Raw genomic sequence first — 20,861 nt, 5'->3', positions numbered from 1 at the left:
TGTTTAATGCTTTTTTTGCATGTATATCTGATTTTCAGTGTTTTCTGCATATGTTGAATTATGTTCAGTGAAGTTTCTTTTTATTTTGTCTGATTTTTATTCATTTATGCAACAAGATTTGTTCATCACGTGACCACAATTGTTGCACCGATTACATCACACCATGTGACGATATAAACATGCCAGTGGTTCCTTTATTTTTTTTATCCTCTGGATGATTCATTTTGCTTCTTGCAAATCTCTGTTAGAGGTGGTTAGCATTACTTTATGTAGCCAGGTTTTGTTTTTCTTCTTATTTGTGTCATTGATGTTTGACTTTTGCATTGCCTTTTGGTTTTGGTTGCCTTTGACTTCCTTTTTCTGATGCTTGTCTGTTCCTCACGATGAATATTGCCATATAGTTTCATTTTCTGGTCCTTGTTGCAGATGATCTGTGTTGAAACAATAATATTATTTTTTCTAGTTTATCATTAAAGAAATCTACAAAATCACACAATTTAAATAATACAGAAAACATGCCTCAGCCTTAAGCACAACATTCAGCAAGTACTCTGGCTAAGATGGTAGTCTTCATGGAATGGTTGCCAGTTCATTCCCTTGCCAAGTCTCCAATAATTATATCCATGGTGTGCACTTGAAACAACTCTTTGTTCTTCAGTGATGCTGAATCGCACTACAGAAAACAAAGCTTGCAAAGTCTGTTGTAGTACTCTGACTATCTTCATCATACTCCTTTCCACCGCTGAATCTGTGCCTTAGCACAGCTCTCATTTCTAAGGAATAGTGTTTTTATGTTCTCTTATGTGTACTTCAAGATGACTCGACTTGTACCATCATATTGTATCGCCTCCCCCACTCCCTTGCCATCCGAACTGACCAACTTCACTTTACTGTCATTTGGGGTCTCATCTGCAATAATCTCCCAAGTTCTGGAACTATTACACCAATTCCCATCACAAGTTTCTTTTCTCTTAACCTGATGCTGTTTCTCTGATAAAGTCGAAACCTTACTGCTCTGCTATAAATTAATTTAATAAAGATTGTGGAAAGTGGCCCGGATACGGACAGGTGGACATCGATAGTTCACCCAACACATGTTTATTGTAAATTATTTACAAGAATAAAGGGCACCACAACCCCATGACTCCCCAAAAGTCCAGGCCTCACAATGCCTTTGCGCCTCTCTTTAGTCTGCTTCCTTTCCTCTACTCCAAGACCTTGTCTCATCCTCCTGACTCCAGCCATCGAATGGAGGGAGGCAGCCCCTTTTATAATCACCCGGATGTGCTCCAGGTGCCTCCCGATAATCTTCCACTGGCACTCCCCAGTGTGGCAGAAGTACCGGCTGCGCACCCGGAAGCACTCCGGATGTCCCTGGTCATCTCCCCCCCAGCACTTCTGGGTCTGGCGGAAGTGCTGAGGACCAGGGATCTCCAGGCATTGGGGCTCGCCCTGGTGGTGACCACAGGCCCCTATAGGGTTGAGCTTTCAAGCTCAGTCCCCGTGGTCCAAAAGCCACCAGGGCAGTCGCCCGCTCATAGTCTGGAGGAGGTGTAATCCTTCCTCCAGTCCTTCTGGGCATCCCGGATGGGTGCCACACCCAGCCGCTTGCCACAAGATGGATAAACCCAAAATGAGTCAAGTCAAAGCTAATTGCTCCTTAATGGAGTTATGATGTCACAATTCAATTGTATCCTTTAGGAATTAATAAGCTCAGTCCTCCCAGCATTCAGGAAAGCCACTTTTATGAAACTTTTGTTTTCATAAATGTAGTAGTAATTACATTTTTATATATGTTCTACCTTAAGCAGGTGGGTTAAAGATTGGGAATATGCATTGTTTGGTACCATGTTTTACAGAAGTGTCATTGAAAGATGACTTCGAGTACATTGTTTTTATTAATACATAAACTTCTAAAAAAAGGAAAGAAATTGGCATGCAGAAATATGACAGTGCTGAGAAGCTATTAATAATAGATCTTATGATCTCAATCCCTTTATTTGTAATAATAGCCTGCAGCTATGAGTCGTCTAGTTAAATCACTCAGTGTATTATATCAGTACGCAGTGAGAATTGCTTCAAAACAAACAGGCAATTATTTTATTTCATATTAAAGTAGAAGTTTTAGAAATAATGTTTCCACCTGGTTTGATTAAAAATCATTTGGAATAGCAAGTAAGTTTTTGGATAACAGATTTTTACAAGATTTCTAAATTGTGTCTGTCTCGTGCGAAATTAAGGGCTCATTGCTTTCTCCTCACAAGTGCCTTCTATTGTGGGCAGTTGTCCATGAGGACGCATCTTTACATTGCTAGTCTTTGTGCAAGACCTGGACCATTCTGCCTCAGAACCTGCTAGTTCAGTTGCCACTGCTGTTTCATTGGGTCACAAGGATGAATCATTTAACATGTTATTGTTCTGTGTTCGTCCGGGTCGACTCCACCATCCCTTGTCGCTTACGAGAGCCTTATGAAACATGGAACTGTCAATAACGTACCCGAGGATGAGCTATGCAAATAATGACATGTACAGTCAACTAAGGTTGAAGTGCTTTCATTTAAGAAACAAAGTGTCCAAAGTGCAGTGCAAAAGATCTCTTCAAATACTCCAAAGAAATCAATAAATAAATAATCCATAAAATTCTGTTATTGTGGAGGTTAAAATCCAACAAATAAATCCAATTAAAGTGAGGTTAAAATCACAATGTATGTAGAATCTATCTCTTTAAAACAATCCCAATCCACAGTGCCTCCTTTCTATAAACCAGTGTCGCCTCTGCTTACCCCATATGTAGCAGCCAGAGGAGACATCCACCAACAGGCACAGTCCACCATAACACAGCTCGAAGTCCCTTGCCAATCATTGGAGCACCACGCCAAGCCTTGTTGCTCCGACTCCAACTGCCACTCCTTATCCTTATGTGGAAGTCCTGCTGGAGCGCTCGGTCACTTCTGCTCCCCAAATCACTCAGCAGGAGCAACCCCTGCACTCTCAAGCTTCAGCCATGCACAATCGGGGCGATCTTCCTGACTGCCTTTTTGTATTCCACTCGCATGGACTCCTCCTTGATTCTGTCTCTTTTTCTTTCTCTTTCCATGACCTCCATTTCTTCTTTCATTCTTTTCTGTCCTTTCTATTTCTGCCATGCAGGCTCCCTTTGGGTGCAGGTGCGGTCCATACATCCTGCTCCGAAGTGAGAATGAAGCATTTGACTGACCCTCCTGTGAATACACGATCAGTCAAGCTCCCCAATTAACCTTGGAATGGTGTGTGCACACCCAGATGTGCACCTGTACCTTCTCGGAGCCTGCAAGCTCCTGGGACTCGTGATTATTTATTAAGAATCTTGCTTCATCACGGACCCCTTTTATGCGGCTCTGTCTCATCTTCAGCACTCTTTGAATAAACCAACATGGTGCTGCATGACTCAAAACTATTTCTGTGAGATTTAATGACTATGGTTGCCCAATTTCTTTGCCTTGGAATGCTTCAAACTATGCAACTAGAAATTGCAGTGGGCGATGGATTATGCAGTTCCTTCATGACTTTTCATCACTGTACCAAATCAATTATTACTCCACAAAAGTATCACAAAATCACCTCATTTTGGCAGCCAGTTAACGTGATTTTTTTTATCATTAGTGTTGTGACTGTGTTTATTGGGTATGTTGAGTTCAGCCACAATCTTGTCCTACCTTGTTTAATTATTTTTGAAAGAACAGAAATGCGCTGGCTCCAAACTTGGACAGGCCTCTATTTTGTATGCACGGTCCAAAACACTCACTCTTCAATGTTTTCTTTCAGCAGCTGTTGATCTTCCATATTTGTGTGTATTATATACATTGCACTTTTGGCTGGGTGCTGATTGGCTGCCAACTCTTGGATGTACAAAAACTCCTAAATTTCCTTCTTTTGTTATGAGTCGGAGAGCATTATGACTAAATTACTTTGGGCAGGTCACACTACACCAGTAGTGGCCATGAGTGCGCAACCTTTTGTAACTTGTAATTAAGTAATTGAAGATTGCAGCTGAAAATCGTTAAAAAAAGCCATGCAGTGTGATGTAAACTGCTAATTTAAAATATCAGTGGCCTACCAACTGTTTACCACTCTTGCCACTCCACTCCCTTTGTTGTATTTTCACTTATTTAGCCATATTATAGTTAACCAGAGGCAGCATATTATTTCAGCAGCCAGTACATGTTGCTGTATAAATCTCAGCACTGCTGAATTCATGCAAATAGAACTTTGTCTGAAAATCCAGGAGTGACATGTTAGTAAGCAACAAAAGAGGACAGGGACCCGTTGCATGGCTGCACTCAGTTCCTAATTTGGCATCCTGAGGTGGTTTGTCATGTGCTGGGTGCTGCAACACGCTGTATCAGCGCATCCTCCTAACCTCTCTCTCTATCTCTCTCTGGACTGCTGGCCTGCTTGCACATTTACAGAATGATGGGCTCCCAGTCTAACTATCATCTAGTGCCTCCATAATCAATGAAAAGAGTTGGGCACAAATCATACGCTCAATATGGAAACACAGTTGTGCTGGCAGATTATTTTTATTCGTCTCTTTTGCGAAGCTTGCAATCACACAAGCTGTACTATAATGCTAGCTGGTTAATCATGCTTTGTGAAGCTACATAGCTCCAGGCCAAAGCCTGCCTTTTCTGCTTTCCTTTATTTCCAAATCAAAGACACTTTCATGGGAATATTGAGAAGACAGTTTTATTGTGGAAATGCAGAACTACCTTTGTTACTTTGCTTTCCTTTTGTTAACTGTTGAACGAGGATCTGCTTTACATTTCTGTTAGATAATATAGTTCACTTGAGTTGAACCCATCAGTAATTGGTTAGCAAGATTATAAGCTAAACATAATTCCTAAAGCGGACATGTTAACAGAAACATTAATGAACACCTGCAAATGAATTTTTGTTATATATGAGTACAATACGAGTACATGAAAAACAAGTACTTTGGAAAAAATACATAAGAATATGTAATTTTCAATTTTATATATATATAAAGTTGATACGGCTCTGTTGGGATCCGGGGGCGTCGTCAGGGGGTGCTGCAGCTACTACTGAACCCCTATAGGCGATCCTTTCACCACACCTGGAAGTGCTGCCAGAAGTCGATCATCAAGCACCTGGAGTGCTTCTGGATGCCGTATAAAAGGAGCCAGCAGACACTACTCGGAGAGCCAGAGTCAGCAGGAGGTAGACAAAGCTTGCCTGGAGAAGTGGAGGAGGAAAAAGAAAAAGAGAGAAGAAGAATTGTGTTGTGCTTAGTTGAGTTTTGGGACTGTGTTGTGCTTGTGGGAAACGGGGGAAGGCATTTCCCACAAGAGAAAAAATAAAGCCTCCTGCGTCTGTCTGTGTCGGGGTTGGCTTCACAATATATACAGATAATTGCAATAGTGGATGAACTGGCATCTTGACTGAGATGAAAGGTGGTTCTTTGCCCAGCTGAAGACCATAATGGAAGGGCAATGTGAGAGTAGTCATAACCTGGCTGGAATGGGGTTGAATTATTATCCCATTCAAGGGGGAAAAAATTGATGGATGGACCTGGGAAGGTTGCTTGTCAAGTGCAGTTTCCATCCCAATACAATACATGGCAGTGCTCCAGTGGTGTGGACTCAGTATGGGCGCCCACAAGGATGCATGGGATTCATATTCCTGAGAGTCAACCTTGCTGGAGTACTTAGGTGCTGCCAGAGGGCACTACAGGAAGAAAGACCCCCTGTTTTGGAAGGCTTGCACTTTCATCTGGAAGTGCCCTGATCAGGCTATGCCCTGACACCAGAAGTACTCCTAGGTCCAACATAAATATATATATATATATATATATATATGTAGGCCCCGGCCGGGCTGGAGCCGGCCGGGCGCCCAGGAGGACGGAGGAGGGCTTGTGCCTCTTCCAGACCGCGAGGCGATTGGGAGCCACGGGTCGAGGGCATGGAAGCCCTACCCTGGGAAACAGATGGCTTCCGGTGCACGGCCGGCACCCGCCACACAGGGGTGGGCCGCTGTTAAGTGCCGGAAGCAGCTGGAGCCCATCCGCTCCCCATAAAGGGCTCGGTGGTGGAACTGTGTCCAAGTCAGGAGGCAGAGGGCAAAGACCACCTGGAGGAGCAGAAGGAAATATTGTAAATTAAAAAACTGTGATGTGGGCTTTGAAAATGGTATTTATGAATAAAAAAAAGGTTTATTTGCACTCAGAACTGTTTTGGTGTGGTTCTGCCTGAGGTTTGGAGCTCTCTCTCTCTCTCTCTCTCTCTCTCTCTCTCTATATATATATATATATATATATATATATATATAAACTGCTCAAAAAATTAAAGGAACACTTTGAAAACACATCAGATCTCAATGGGAAAAAGAAATCCTCCTGGATATCTATACTGATATAGACTGGGTAATGTCTTAGGAACGAAAGGATGCCACATCGTTTGATGGAAATGAAAATGATCAACCTACAGAGCCCTGAATTCAAAGACGCCCCAAAAATCAGAGTGAAAAAATTATGTGGCAGGCTAATTTCATTATTGCCAAAATTTAATTGCATCAACTCAAAATTGTACGCAGCACTTTGTATGGCCCCTGTGTTCTTGTATACATGCCTGACAACATCGGTGCATGCTTCTAATGAGACGACAGATGGTGTTGTGGGGGATCTCCTCCCAGATCTGGACCAGGGCATCACTGAGCTCCTGGACAGTCTGAGGTGCAACCTGGTGGCATTGGATGGACCAAAACATAATGTCCCAGAGGTGTTCTATTGGATTTAGGTCAGGAAAGTGTGGTGGCCAGGCAATGGTATCAATTCCTTCATCCTCCAGGAACTGCCTGCATACTCTCACCACATGAGGCCAGGAATTGTCGTGCACCAGCACCCACCACCAAACTGCTCATGCTGAATGATGTTACAGGCAGCATAATGTTCTCCATGGCTTCTCCAGACCCTTTCACTTCTGTCACGTGCTCAGGGTGAACCTGCTCTCATCTGTAAAAAGCACAGGGCACCAGTGGTGCATCTGCCAATTCTGGTATTCTATGGCAAATGCCAATCGAGCTGCATGCTGCTGGGCAGTGAGCTCAGGGCCCATTAAAGGACATGGGGCCCTTGGGTCACCCTCATGAAGTCTTTCTGGTTGTTTGGTCAGAGACATTCACACCAGTGGCCTGCTGGATGTCATTTTGTAGGGCTCTGGCAGTGCTCATCCTGTTCCTCCTTGCCCAAAGGAGCAGATACTGGTCCTGCTGATGGGTTATGGACCTTCTATGGCCCTCTCCAGCTCTCCTAGAGTAACTGCTTGTCTCCTAGAATCTCCTCCATGCCCTTGAGACTGTGCAGGAGACACAGCAAACCTTCTGGCAATGACACGTATTGATGTGCCATCCTGGAGAAGTTGGACTACCTGTGCAACCTCTGTAGGGTCCAGGTATCGCCTCATGCTACCAGTAGTGACAGTGACTGTAGCCAAATGCAAAACTAGTGAAGAAACAGTTAGAAAAGATGAGGAGGGAAAAATGTCAGTGGCCTCCACCTGTTAAACCATTCCTGTTTTGGGGGTCATCTCATTGTTGCCCCTCTAGTGCATTGGTTGTTAATTTCATTAACACCACAGCAGCTGAAACTGATTAACAACCCCTCTGCTACTTAACTGACCAGATTAATATCCCATAAGTTTCATTGACTTTATGCTATACTCTGATTAAAAAGTGTTCCTTTAAGTCTTTTGAGCAGTATATATATATATATATATATATATATATATATATACAGTATATATATATATATATATATATATATACATAAAGGGCTTGTGCCTCCTCCAGACCGCGAGGGGCGTCCGTCCTGGTTCTATTGGGAGCCACGGGTCGAGGGCATGGAAGCCCTACCCTGTAGGGGCCCGTGGTTACCGCCAGGCGGCGCCCCGCTGCCGGTTCATCCCGTGTGGCCTCGGCCGGGATGGAGCCCGGCGGGGCTTAGAGGACCGGAGGAGGGCGTGCCTCCTCCAGAACGAGTGGGGCGTCCGTCCTGGTTAGACAGGGGCCTCGGGTACAGGGCTTGGAAGCCCAGCCCTGTAGGGACCCGTGGCCAGGACAAAGGCAAAGAGACTGTGGGCCCTGGACTTTGGGGGAATCAGTGCAAGAGGCACTGGGGGTGCACGTGAGCACAACCTTTGTAAATAGTGTAAATAAAGTGTGTTGGGTGAAAACATGTAGATCCGTCTGTCTGTGCTGGGACCAGCGTTCACAATATATATATACAATAAATTTGGTACAGATATACTACGTGATGTCTACTATCTGCTTTCGGGGTGATGATTGACCTCCAAGGTTATTCATCTTTTATTTTATTTTATTTTATTGTAGAACTCAACTCTTGGCAGTGGCCAGCAAGGCTGTGCAGCGCAGTGTGGGCACGTCTCATCCCTACCACCTTGCCTCACTTCCTCTATCTCTTCAAATCTTAAACCATTCTTGAGGTAGATTGAAGACTTAAGTCTCACCTTAAGTGAAGACTTATGTCCCACCTGAAGTGAAAAATTTATGAAATGTACTTAGTAATTGCAATACAAACACCAACTTAATCAGTTTTAATGCAAAAAGATGCTGACGGAAGAAGAGAAGAAGTGGGCGTAGGTTGAGGAAAGAAAAGCTGCTCAGAAAGCAGCAAGTGCATAAACCTCTGAGCAAATGAATGATAAACATACAGAGAAAGAGGATGAAAACTAGAATGCTCAAGTATCATGCAATGCGCCATTACTGGTACATATATATATATACTGTATATACAGTGGAACCTCTGGTCATGACTGTAATTCATTCCAAAACTCTGGTCACTACCCGATTTGGTCGTGACCTGAACTAATTTCCCCCATAAGATTGTATATAAATATAATTAATCTGTTCCAGACTGTACGAACTGTATGTAAATATATTTTTTTTACTATACCATAGAATGCACTGTGTAATAGTAAACTAAATGCAAAAACACTGAATAATACTGAGAAAACCTTGAACAACAGAGAAAACTAACATTGCAAGAGTTCACGCTACACCCTTATGAACCGCTTTTCTGTAAACACGATTATTTATTGAGTTTTAAGCACAGGAAAAAAAAAAAATTTGAAAAATCCTTAATTTATACAAAACTAACCATAAACAACCAAGAAAACTAACCTTGCATGAGTCAATTTCCGCATGAAGGAAGTGAGGCGGAAGCTGTGTGGAGAGGAGGTTACAGTTTGAGGGAGAGTCCGGCTCTGATGGAGGGATGTTCTTCTGGGACAAGCGGATGTCCCTGCAACCAGGATCCAGGCAATATTTCCTAGTGGCACCCATGAAACTCAAGAGAGCTTCCCCACGGCACTACCGCTTTCAGCATGCCCTGTGTATGTCCATATGGGTTTTGAGGCCCAGTGATGCTGCCATCTATCATATGGAGCCTTTCCGATTGCTCCATTGTATTGTCCTCCTGGCTGGATAAGACTCTTGTTACTCACTCCTGCTGGGAAACCAAAGCACTCCTCAAATGATTGGTTTCCTGCCAACCTCTTGTCAAAGACAGGAGTGTCCTATCTTTTCTTTCTCTTGGCCTCCCAGCCAGAAAATGGACTAGGAATTGTTCTCACAGGACACCAGCCTAGGCATGCTATCCAAGAAAATATATATATATATATATATATATATATATATATATATATATATATATATATATATATAATGAAAAGTGGTTAAGAAAGTGAGAATGTGGAGTTTACATATTCTGCATTGAACTGATAGCAGGTCTGTTTTATGAGAAGTGATGACTCTGAACTTCTCTCTCTCTTCTCTCTTTCTCTCCTTTAAGCCGTCCAATGCGGTGTCAGTGCTGCGGGAGTGTGTCAAACTCCAGCCCACAGATCCGACGGTCCCCCTGCTGGCTGCTAAGCTCTGCATCGGCCAGCTGCACTGGGTGAGTAGATTGATGTAATGTCTGTTACATAATGCAGTGAAAGTGCCGCATCCTCAGTGCAGCACAGGAAGAAGGAAGAAAAGGAGAAAAAAGCAGCATGTCTCAGTGGGATTAACATGCTTATCAGAGATTTAATCTGTCTCTCCGCCGATGCCGGTTCATCCCGTGTGGCCTTCGGCCGGGATGGAGCCCGGCCGGACGCTTAGAGGACCGGAGGAGGGCGTGTGCCTCCTCCAGAACGAGTGGGGGCGTCCGTCCTGGTTAGACAGGGGGCCTCGGGTACAGGGCTTGGAAGCCCAGCCCTGTAGGGACCCGTGGCCACCGCCAGGCGGCGCCCAGTGCCTGTTTATTCCGGGAGCCCGGCACTTCCGCCACACCAGGAAGTGCCGGGGGGAAGACGACCGGCGAGACACAGATGGCTTCCGGGTGCACGGCCGGCACTTCCGCCACACAGGGGTGTGGCCGCTGTTAAGTGCCGGGAAGCAGCTGGAGCCCATCCGCTCCCCATAAAAGGGGCCGCCTCCAGTCGGTGGTGGAAGTCGGGAGGCAGAAGGACTGAGCTGGAGAGAGAGGACGGGAGGCGGCCAGGACAAAGGCAAAGAGACTGTGGGCCCTGGACTTTGGGGGAATCAGTGCAAGAGGCACTGGGGGTGCACGTGAGCACAACCTTTGTAAATAGTGTAAATAAAGTGTGTTGGGTGAAAACATGTCGTCCGTCTGTCTGTGCTGGGACCAGCGTTCACAATATATATATACAATAAATTTGGTACAGATATACTACGTGATGTCTACTATCTGCTTTCGGGGTGATGATTGACCTCCAAGGTTATTCATCTTTTTATTTTTATTTTATTTTATTGTAGAACTCAACTCTTGGCAGTGGCCAGCAAGGCGGCTGTGCAGCGCATGCGTACGGGCACCGTTCTCATCCCTACCACCTTTGCCGTCACTTCCTCTATCTCTTCAAATCTTAAACCATTCTTGAGGTAGATTGAAGACTTAAGTCTCACCTTAAGTGAAGACTTATGTCCCACCTGAAGTGAAAAATTTATGAAATGTACTTAGTAATTGCAATACAAACACCAACTTAATCAGTTTTAATGCAAAAAGATGCTGACGGAAGAAGAGAAGAAGTGGGCCGCTAGGTTGGAGGAAAGAAAAGCTGCTCAGAAAGCAGCAAGTGCATAAACCTCTGAGCAAATGAATGATAAACATACAGAGAAAGAGGATGAAAACTAGGAATGCTCAAGTATCATGCAATGCGCCATTACTGGTACATATATATATATACTGTATATACAGTGGAACCTCTGGTCATGACTGTAATTCATTCCAAAACTCTGGTCACTACCCGATTTGGTCGTGACCTGAACTAATTTCCCCCATAAGATTGTATATAAATATAATTAATCTGTTCCAGACTGTACGAACTGTATGTAAATATATTTTTTTTACTATACCATAGAATGCACTGTGTAATAGTAAACTAAATGCAAAAACACTGAATAATACTGAGAAAACCTTGAACAACAGAGAAAACTAACATTGCAAGAGTTCACGCTACACCCTTATGAACCGCTCTCTGTAAACACGATTATTTATTGAGTTTTAAGCACAGGGAAAAAAAAGAAAATTTGAAAAATCCTTAATTTATACAAAAACTAACCATAAACAACCAAGAAAACTAACCTTGCATGAGTCAATTTCCGGCATGAAGGAAGTGAGGCGGAAGCTGGGTGGAGAGGAGGTTACAGTTTTGAGGGAGAGTCCAGCTCCGCGATGGAGGGATGTTCTTCTGGGACAAGCGGATGTCCCTGCAACCAGGGATCCAGGCAATATTTCCTAGTGGCACCCATGAAACTCAAGAGAGCTTCCCCACGGCACTACCGCTTTCAGCATGCCCTGTGTATGTCCATATGGGTTTTGAGGCCCAGTGATGCTGCCATCTATCATATGGAGCCTTTTCCGATTGCTCCATTGTATTGTCCTCCTGGCTGGATAAGACTCCTTTACTCACTCCTGCTGGGAAACCAAAGCACTCCTCAAATGATTGGTTTCCCCTGCCAACCTCTTGTCAAAGACAGGGAGTGTCCTATCTTTTCTTTCTCTTGGCCTCCCAGCCAGAAAATGGACTAGGAATTGTTCTCACAGGGACACCAGCCTAGGCATGCTATCCAAGACAATATATATATATATATATATATATATATATATATATATATATATATATATATATATATATATATATATATATATATATATATATATATATAATGAAAAAGTGGTTAAGAAAGTGAGAATGTGGAGTTTACATATTCTGCATTGAACTGATAGCAGGTCTGTTTTTATGAGAAGTGATGACTCTGAACTTCTCTCTCTCTCTTTCTCTCTCTCTCTCTCTCCTTTAAGCCGTCCAATGCGGTGTCAGTGCTGCGGGAGTGTGTCAAACTCCAGCCCACAGATCCGACGGTCCCCCTGCTGGCTGCTAAGCTCTGCATCGGCCAGCTGCACTGGGTGAGTAGATTGATGTAATGTCTGTTACATAATGCAGTGAAAGTGCCGCATCCTCAGTGCAGCACAGGAAGAAGGAAGAAAAGGAGAAAAAAGCAGCATGTCTCAGTGGGATTAACATGCTTATCAGAGATTTAATCTGTCTCTCTACTGAAAACACTGTCATGTCAGGCTCCCCTTTTTTGTCCCTTATCTCCTGATAAAGAGGCAGGGTTCCATGCGCGTCACTGCCTCGGAGTTCAACATCTGTTTGCAGATGGCATATCTAGAGCAGATGTGGATTACCTCTGCATCCCTGGCCAGCAGAGCAAGATTTTGACAGAGCTGACTTAAAGGGGCAGCTCTCTCTTTTTTCCTGGCGATATGTACTGCAATACATTAGAATGGCTTTAACTTTGACTTCTTTAGTTATGCTTCCAAAACCATGACACTAATAAAAATGAACATCTTTCTTCCAGTACAAACATAAATTACATATACAGTATAATCTTATAACTAGAGGCCAGATTTCATCTTGACTGGTCATTAGGTTGTCATTCTGCACTTTAGTAGTTGTCCTCCAGGTGTCACTGTGGGCACTTAAGAATCATTTTATTATCAGCAAAGTCATGTGATTAATTTTACAATTACACACTCATCACATGGCATCTGTAGCAAAGCAGTTAGTTTGTTTCTGACCTTTGTGATCATACAGGACTAGTTTGGTATTGGCCAATAATCTAACCTGCATGTCTTTAGGGAAGTAGGCACAAAGAGAACATGCAAACTCCACACTGGGAACTTCCAGGTGTAGGATTTAAACTCAGAACAGAGTATATAAGGTGGTAATGCTGTGCACTGCACCTGCTTGCCCCCTGCAGGAAATTTGATTAAACAAATAACAATATTGCATTTGTAACATTTATCATCAATAATGTCTTTATAGGAAAAAAAAATGCATATCTTTAGATATTGCCACATGAACATCAGTTACACGTTTCTTACACACATGGTTTTGTCCAAGCTGTAATACTTAGTAACAGCTTGTTTTATTTTATCCATTATATAATAGTCTGAGAGTTGAGCATTTTTCAGATCAGTACCAGTCGTCCTAACCTGCATGTCTTTAGTGTGCTGGAGGAAACTAGACCAGGGGTGGGCAAAGTCATTCCTGGAGGGCCGCGGTGGCATCAGGTTTTTGTTCCAACCCAACTGCATAATAAGAAACACTTATTGCTCATGTAACACTTCTGCTTAATTTGTGTTGTCTCGCTCGTTAAGATTTTGAACCCTTATGGCTTATTTTAGTCTTAATTAGCTGTATTCTCGGTTTGTAATGTCTCTTTATTAGCAATAAGTTGCAAATGACAAAAGAAATCAGCATTTCTCCATTTAGCTTGTTTCCATTTACACCTGTGTGTATTTAGTGCATACAATTTGGTTTAATTAAATATTTGGAAGGAAAGTGAAGAGAAAAAGTGAAGGACAGAGAATTACTTATCCATTTTACACTTCAGATCAGACTTGGATGATATCCTTAGAAAGGAACAAAAGTCTAGGATATGAGAATGGCCTGACATGGCAGAGTTAAAGTATTAACAAGCTATGAAATTACATTATTGGCAAGGATTGTTTTCTAATTAAGCAACTGCATTGGAACAAAAACCTGCAGCTACTGTGGCCCTCCAGGACTGACTTGGCCCACCCCTGAACTAGACAAATAAGCAAATCATGTACCCAGGAAGAATGTCTAAACTTCACGCACTGACCAGGCCAGGACTTGAAATCTAAACTTTGCACAGTGACCAGGCTAGGGATTAACGTCATAATGTGACCAGGCTAGGAGTTGAACATCTATACTTTATATGGTGACCAGGCCAGGACATGAACGTCCTAATTTCACACAGTGTCCATGCCAGGAGTTGAAAATCTAAACTTCACACAGTGACCAGGCCAGGAGTTGAATGTCTAAACTTCATAATGTAACCAGGCCACCAGATTAACGTCTAAAGTTCACACAGTGGCCTGGCCAGGAGATGAAGATCTAAACTTCATAATGTGACCGAGCAAGGATTTGAACCCAGTCTCCTGTGAGGTACTTATCTCTTTACCAGCTTTTTTTGTGCTTGTTTGTCACTTGCTAATACTCCTTAACAGCTTGTGTTATTTTTCTGCAACATAATAATTTACATGTGCAGCACTCAGTCTTTAAAATCAGCACTACGAAATGCCACACTGTTTCTTTCAATTCAGTACATACTACTTTATTATTGACTCATCTCCTCAAAGTAGCGTAGCCTTGTGGCTAATGCACTGAGCTTTAAATCACACTGATCTGCCTATTTGATCTCCACTAGTGACTCATTCTGTGACTCTCCCCCTGCTGCAATGGTAAGTATAAAGCTATGAGTACAGTATCCAATGTATTTGTGAACACATATACTATATCTATGTGTTTGTAAAGGGCCTTGAGATGGCATTCATTATAGAGAGACAATATAGTATATAAAGATTGACTTTTAACTAAATAGCATTCATGTGTGGATGTTAGGAGGCATGGTAGATCAATGCTCAGCACTATTACGTCTCAGTTCTAGAGTCTTAGATTCACATCCTAGCCAGGGATCATCTTTGTGGAGTTTGCATGTTATGCAGTCACCCAGGAGTTTGGGGTACCCCAGTTTGCTCCTAAATTCTAAAGATGTCCAGGGTAGGTTGCCTGGTAGCTCTACATTTGCTACTTTTGCGTGTGTGTGTGCCCTGTGATAGACTGGCATCCCTAGATTCCTGCATTTTTGCCAGTGCTGCCACGATATGCCCTGGCTTCTACTTACCTTGGATATGGCAGGAAGGACCAATGATGGAGGTTTGTGCTGGCCAATAGAAGGAGATAACTCAATGTGGCCACAGAGCAAGGCACCCCTAACTGTACCCTAGTCCTTATTATGATGTACTTTTGGAAGGAGATCCACTGTATTGAGCCACACACTTTATATCTGACTAGCAGTGCTGTCTGATAATGGCCATGATGAATGACTTGAGAACACAAAATATCTCTGGTGGCTCAATCTCTTGAGGAAGTCAGTTTGCTTTTAAAAATATATAACTTGTATTTATTATGTATTGTATATCCAATATAATTTGTGATGATTTTCACCATGAATGGCACTATATATTGCATGGTCCTAACTAACGGCTAACTGCTTTTTAGATCTTGGAGCAACTGCTGTTTTTTTAGCTCCAAGCCTGTAATGTACTGAAGGGCATGTCGCCATTTTCCACTTGTTTTTAGGCTGGTTTGAATATGCAGATCATTCAGTAAATAGCTGAGAATAGCTCAGTGGGTAGAAAGGAAACTCTTGTCCCCTACTAGAATTTACAGGAGTGAAATGAGGAAAGCGTGCCATATGCTGCAATGCCAACGAATTGACTTCTTTACTCACCTTGGCCTGGACTGCACAATTAATCAGAGCCATAGAACAGCAAGGCGCCGGAAGTCGAAAACTGCAACGTTTATTGCTGTTCTGAAGATACGGGCTAAGTATCTCTGTCCTGCTTAATCCCATAATTGGAGGGTGGGCATGGGTATTTGGGAATGACAGATCTCAGCTTGTTGTGATGATGTAAATTACAAGGGATTGGACGAGAGATTAGACATGTTAGAGAAGCTTGATTGGAAGCCATATTGGAGGAACATCTGGCCGAGCACATTGTGCAAAAAATCGGAAATGGATAGAGTACATTGGGTGATGGGGGAAGCAGATTAGCAGCCAGAGACCCGAGGCCAAAGCTCATTTTGATCACCGAGGCAGACAGATGTAATTCCTGCACAAGGTGGTGCTAGAATCCCCACAGTATTGCGTGAAGTGAAATTTGGAGGTGGATCTGAACCACTGGCAAACAGCAGTTCTTCTCTTTATAGATAGCAAAATTCTGCATGCAATAAACACAGAGAAGTTGATCATAGCCATGGGTAGCAGCAGCCATGGTGGCACCCAAGATTCAACAGGTCTACTCCACGCTGATGGTGTGCTGGCAAAATTTAGATATTCAGAAGAAGAGAACTTTAATGGAGGGGCTCACTAGCTCACAGAACTAAAGGGGAGGACTTCTGCTGGCCCTTTAGCTTTTGACTAATGTGGAGTTTGACTGAACATGAGGGCAAAGGAAAGCCCCTTTAATAGCAGTCAAGCGATCAGTGTGCTGGTACAGTGAATGTCCTCAGCCTGACTCAGTGACTGCTGCTTGCACTACTCATGGAGGAATGTGGGCGCGTCAAGGGGGGGGAATTGGTGATGCAGGCGGCTTTTCCCACATCGGGAACGCTTGACTGCTGCTGCATCGGTTCATTCAGGCGGGTATGTTAAAGCACTGGGAGGTGAACAGATTCTCTGTCGTTAGGGACAGGAAGGGTTCATGCGTGTTCAAGTGCAGCCAACCGTTGGCTTATGGACACATGTAAACAAATGCAACATGTCAGGGGGATTGTGCCATAACCATCTGATCCCGCCAGCCTGAGTAACAGGGCCTCTTGTGATATTTCACTGGTCCTATTTTTTACTTGCTCTCATCAAGTAAGAATAGACAAGGAGTGCACACTGATGTCCAAAGAACACACTGTAAAAGCATGCCAGGGGAGCACCTGCCAAGGAATCAAAGAGGTGGCACATATAGGGCTGTTTCATGCCAGTGTCAAATCCTGCTTTCCTTCCCTGCCACCTATAACAAGATTAGTCACATGCTTAAAAGTGCATCCATTATAACAGTGACATTTTTTTTGTTTCCTTCTTATTCTTTAGGCATAAAAGTGTGTCCTATTTATCTTTCAGCTTGAAGAAGGTGTTGCCTTTTCAAAGATGGTGACAGAAATGGGGGAGAATGCTGGAGAGCATCTGGCCAAAGGTCATCTGGCTCTCGGACTCTGCTACAGCCTGCAGGCTACAGACGGTAAGATGAACAACTGCCATCCTTGCCCTCACTGATCATGGATGGCATGTGAAGTATGGCATTGGCGCTTGTACATTTTTGCCTGTAGGGAGAGCTGATTTTCTTTGGTTCCCATAATTATGATGGGGTGGACTGTAATTGACATGCACAACCATTGTGCCTTTAAGGATGACACACAGGTGCCAAAGGTCTAGTCTACTCTATAACATTTCACATTTTTACCTCTAGATTTAACAGTGAGACAGTCGCCTGTTATGATTTGTCAGCTGTCAAACTCAAGAGCAGACTTTACACAAAAATCTGGGCCTGAGCTCTCCTGCGAGGGTTAGACAGCTTGGCCCTAAACTTAGAAGCAAGCTTCATGGCCTGTACAGGCCAAAATATTCCAAAAACAAAATATATCATAATAGAGGGAGAGAGGAACTGTTAAACCCCTGACCCAAAATAACAACACGATTGTCTCCATTATATTTGAATATTATAATCACAAACTCAAAGAAAAAAATAAAAACAAGAACAAAAGACTGTCAAAAGAATTACCTGACTAATTTAAGCTCAGAGATTGACAAAGTCAGACCCACAATCCAAAAATCAGAATCCAAGTAACAAACCAGAGTTCATTAACCGAAATATCAAAAACTTGGACTTGCAGAATCCACAGTTTGGAATTCAAAGGAGAGCTGAACAAACATGAACAGGAAGAAGTGCCTCAGTGGCCTGCTTATGGCCTGCTAATCAGTTAAATAGGGATGAGGGCGATGCCGCAGCAGCAGTGTTAGCGGCTACGACTTCTTAGGTTTGACATGAACAGAATGGAAAAAAACACAGAATGTCAGAAATGCAATAACATATGGAATTAACATAGTCCCGTGTGTGTGTGTGTATATATATACAGTATATAAAGTAGCGGATGGCTGGGACCCCTGCCCGGCCAGGATGCCCCTCTGATGGAAGAGAACAGGTGCACGGCAATACCTCCCCCGGAGCATGAGAGAGCTAACCCCCTGGATTGCATTGGGACCACAGGCTTTGAGCTTGGAACCTTAACCCTGCTTGGGCTACTACCAAGGGTAAATGGACCGTCCCAGAGCCCTGAACTGCAGCCCACCACACCCTGAACTGCTGCCAGAAGAGGGTACGGGTGCACTTGGATCACTTCCGGGAGCACTGTAAAGAGGCCACCTCACTCCATTTGGGGAGCCAGAGTCAGGAAGTCGAGGACGAAACTTGCTGGGAGAAGAGTGGAGGTGGGAGAAGAAGAAGAAGGGAGAGAGAGAGAGAGGACTGTATTTGGTTTCTTGTGCTGTATTATGCTGTGTTTCGTAGTCGGAAATGGAGAGAAAGCGTTGCCTCATGAAGAAATAAAACGTGTGTACTGGACAGTATTTGTGTCTGCCTGTCTGTGTCAGGTAGGGTAGCTGGTATGCCCCCTGGGCTTCCACTATATAGGAAAATACTGTATATAACCTGCTTACTAGCATCACAGTGTAATGCTGCCATGCTTGGGCCCTGCTGCCAGTTTTAAGCAATGACTTTAACAAACTGTTTGCTCGTCTGGTACTGAAATACCTTTCAGCCTTCAGTGGTGTCAGTTATGTATCAACTTGACTCCCAGTGAGGCCAGCTTCAAGTAATTGCATTATGAACCTTCTGGCAAGGCTGGCACAGACATCCCCCACTGCCACTGTGCCACCCATTTGAAATAAATGCCATCAGGATGCTCTGGCAGAGCTGTCCTAGCATGACCAGGTTAAAAAAAGTGTGTTTTATGAAGTAATAAGGCAATGTTGGTCCAGTTTATACACATCTGTTTTTTGTTTCACATGATCTACAATAGTCATAACGTGAACTCTGCTACAGGTAATCTCTCCATGGGGAAAAAAAAAAACCCAGAACAAATCATTCTTCAGCCTGCTTAATTCATTTTACAATTGAGAATTCTAGTCCAGCAGGATTAGGCACAAGGCTCTGGATGGGGCACCAGTCCATTGCAGGATCACTCACACATATGGTCAATTTAGAATCAACCTGACCAGCAGTTCTTTGGGGTTGTGTAGGGAAAGCCCATCAGACTTGGGGTGGAGGGCATGCAAACTCTGCACTGAAAACAGCTGGGCACCAGGATCCATTAGATCATACTGTACCACTAAGCACTGCTTCACCATGCCACCCAAAGTCAAGTTGTCCTCAAGATAAGTAACTAGAAATTATAGTTAACACTCATGCTTCAGAACTGTAGGGATCTGGATTTGACTGTTGGCCAGGTCACTGTCTTTGGGCAGTTTGAATGTTCTCCCCATGTCTTGTGACATTTCTGTGGTTATTCTGTTTTTTCTTCCATATTTCAATAATGCAGGTGACTCCAGTGAGTGGGTGTGAATGTGAGTTTGCATTGGATTAGGGTCTTTTCCAGTGTGGGGTCCTGTCAGGGGGTTTTGACCCTGATTGTCTTTTCTGTTTTCTCTGGTTATTTGTTTGACATGTTTTCATTATTTTTTATACTTTATTTGTGGTAGTTTAATTGAGCCATTTCTGAGTTATGTTGATTATGCTGTTGATGGCAGATGTGAAATCTTTGATATGGTGCTGAAGTCAATTTGGCTCCAGCACCTGAGAGTGATATACATAAATGGTGGCTGCTGCTTCTCTCTTTGCCAGCTGTGTTCTTGTGCTCCTTTTTGTAAGTCTAGCCGTGATTTTTTTTTTCCATTTTTGTTTTTTATAGTTAAGGCATTTTTTGTATGTATTTAAATTTTGGAATTAAGCTCTTTGGTTTTTTGATTCTGAATTTCTGAATGGAGTTTGTTTTGTAATAGTTTTGTAGAGATTTTGGATGTCAGTTTTTGTGTTCTTAAGGTATTTAATAAATTCACTTTAATAATTACCATATTTGTTTTTTACAGATCTGAACTTGCGCCCAGTTCCTACCAGATATGCTATGGCCCCCAATAACTTAAAAAAGCAGGTTCTTGAAATAGTTAAATGAATAAATGCTAAACTAATAAAAAAAATTCCAGCTCTTGAATGAGTGGTAGTTCAGGGAGGCTGCCTTTTAAGTACAATGCAGCAATCACTAAGGCCGTCTCAGGGGACTGCATTGTAAAAGAGCCTTGCAGAGGATGAAACCCTTTTCACTTTCCAACAGTTTCCTTGAGTGCATATTCTTGTGCCAAACTGTTGTAAATGGAGAGTTTGACCTTCTCATTTATCATCCATGCATATAAATGTTCTTGAATATTTACAAATTATTTAGAATATGTACGGCGTGTGTCTCAGAAGCCAGGGCTGAGGTTGATAATGGAGGTTGTAATTGTGAAAGGTGGGATTGTCCTGCTCCAGTGGACAAATAAGTTGATACCAATTGTGGTTACGGTACTTTTTACAGTACCTTTGTAATCAAAAGAGGTTTAGCTGCCATCAGGTCAGAATTGTTTTAAGATTACTCACCAGCAGAGTT

At 43.1% G+C, this 20,861-nt stretch overlaps 1 protein-coding gene across 2 annotated transcripts in view; it reads left to right on the top strand.

Annotated features, from left to right (window-relative positions):
- ttc7a (tetratricopeptide repeat domain 7A) overlaps positions 1-20,861 on the top strand; it is a 450,183-nt gene that overhangs the window by 167,476 nt on the left and 261,846 nt on the right. For both annotated transcript variants that reach the window (XM_039737925.1, XM_039737924.1), the window contains 2 exons: positions 9,863-9,967; positions 17,287-17,404. In XM_039737925.1, coding sequence (XP_039593859.1) covers positions 9,863-9,967; positions 17,287-17,404 — 223 coding nt within the window. The remainder of the gene's footprint in view (positions 1-9,862; positions 9,968-17,286; positions 17,405-20,861) is intronic.

Source organism: Polypterus senegalus, chromosome 16, assembly GCF_016835505.1.
Source record: "Polypterus senegalus isolate Bchr_013 chromosome 16, ASM1683550v1, whole genome shotgun sequence".
Classification (NCBI taxonomy): domain Eukaryota; kingdom Metazoa; phylum Chordata; class Cladistia; order Polypteriformes; family Polypteridae; genus Polypterus; species Polypterus senegalus.
Note: the sequence above shows the minus strand (reverse complement) of the source record. Positions and strands in the feature narration are given on the sequence as shown.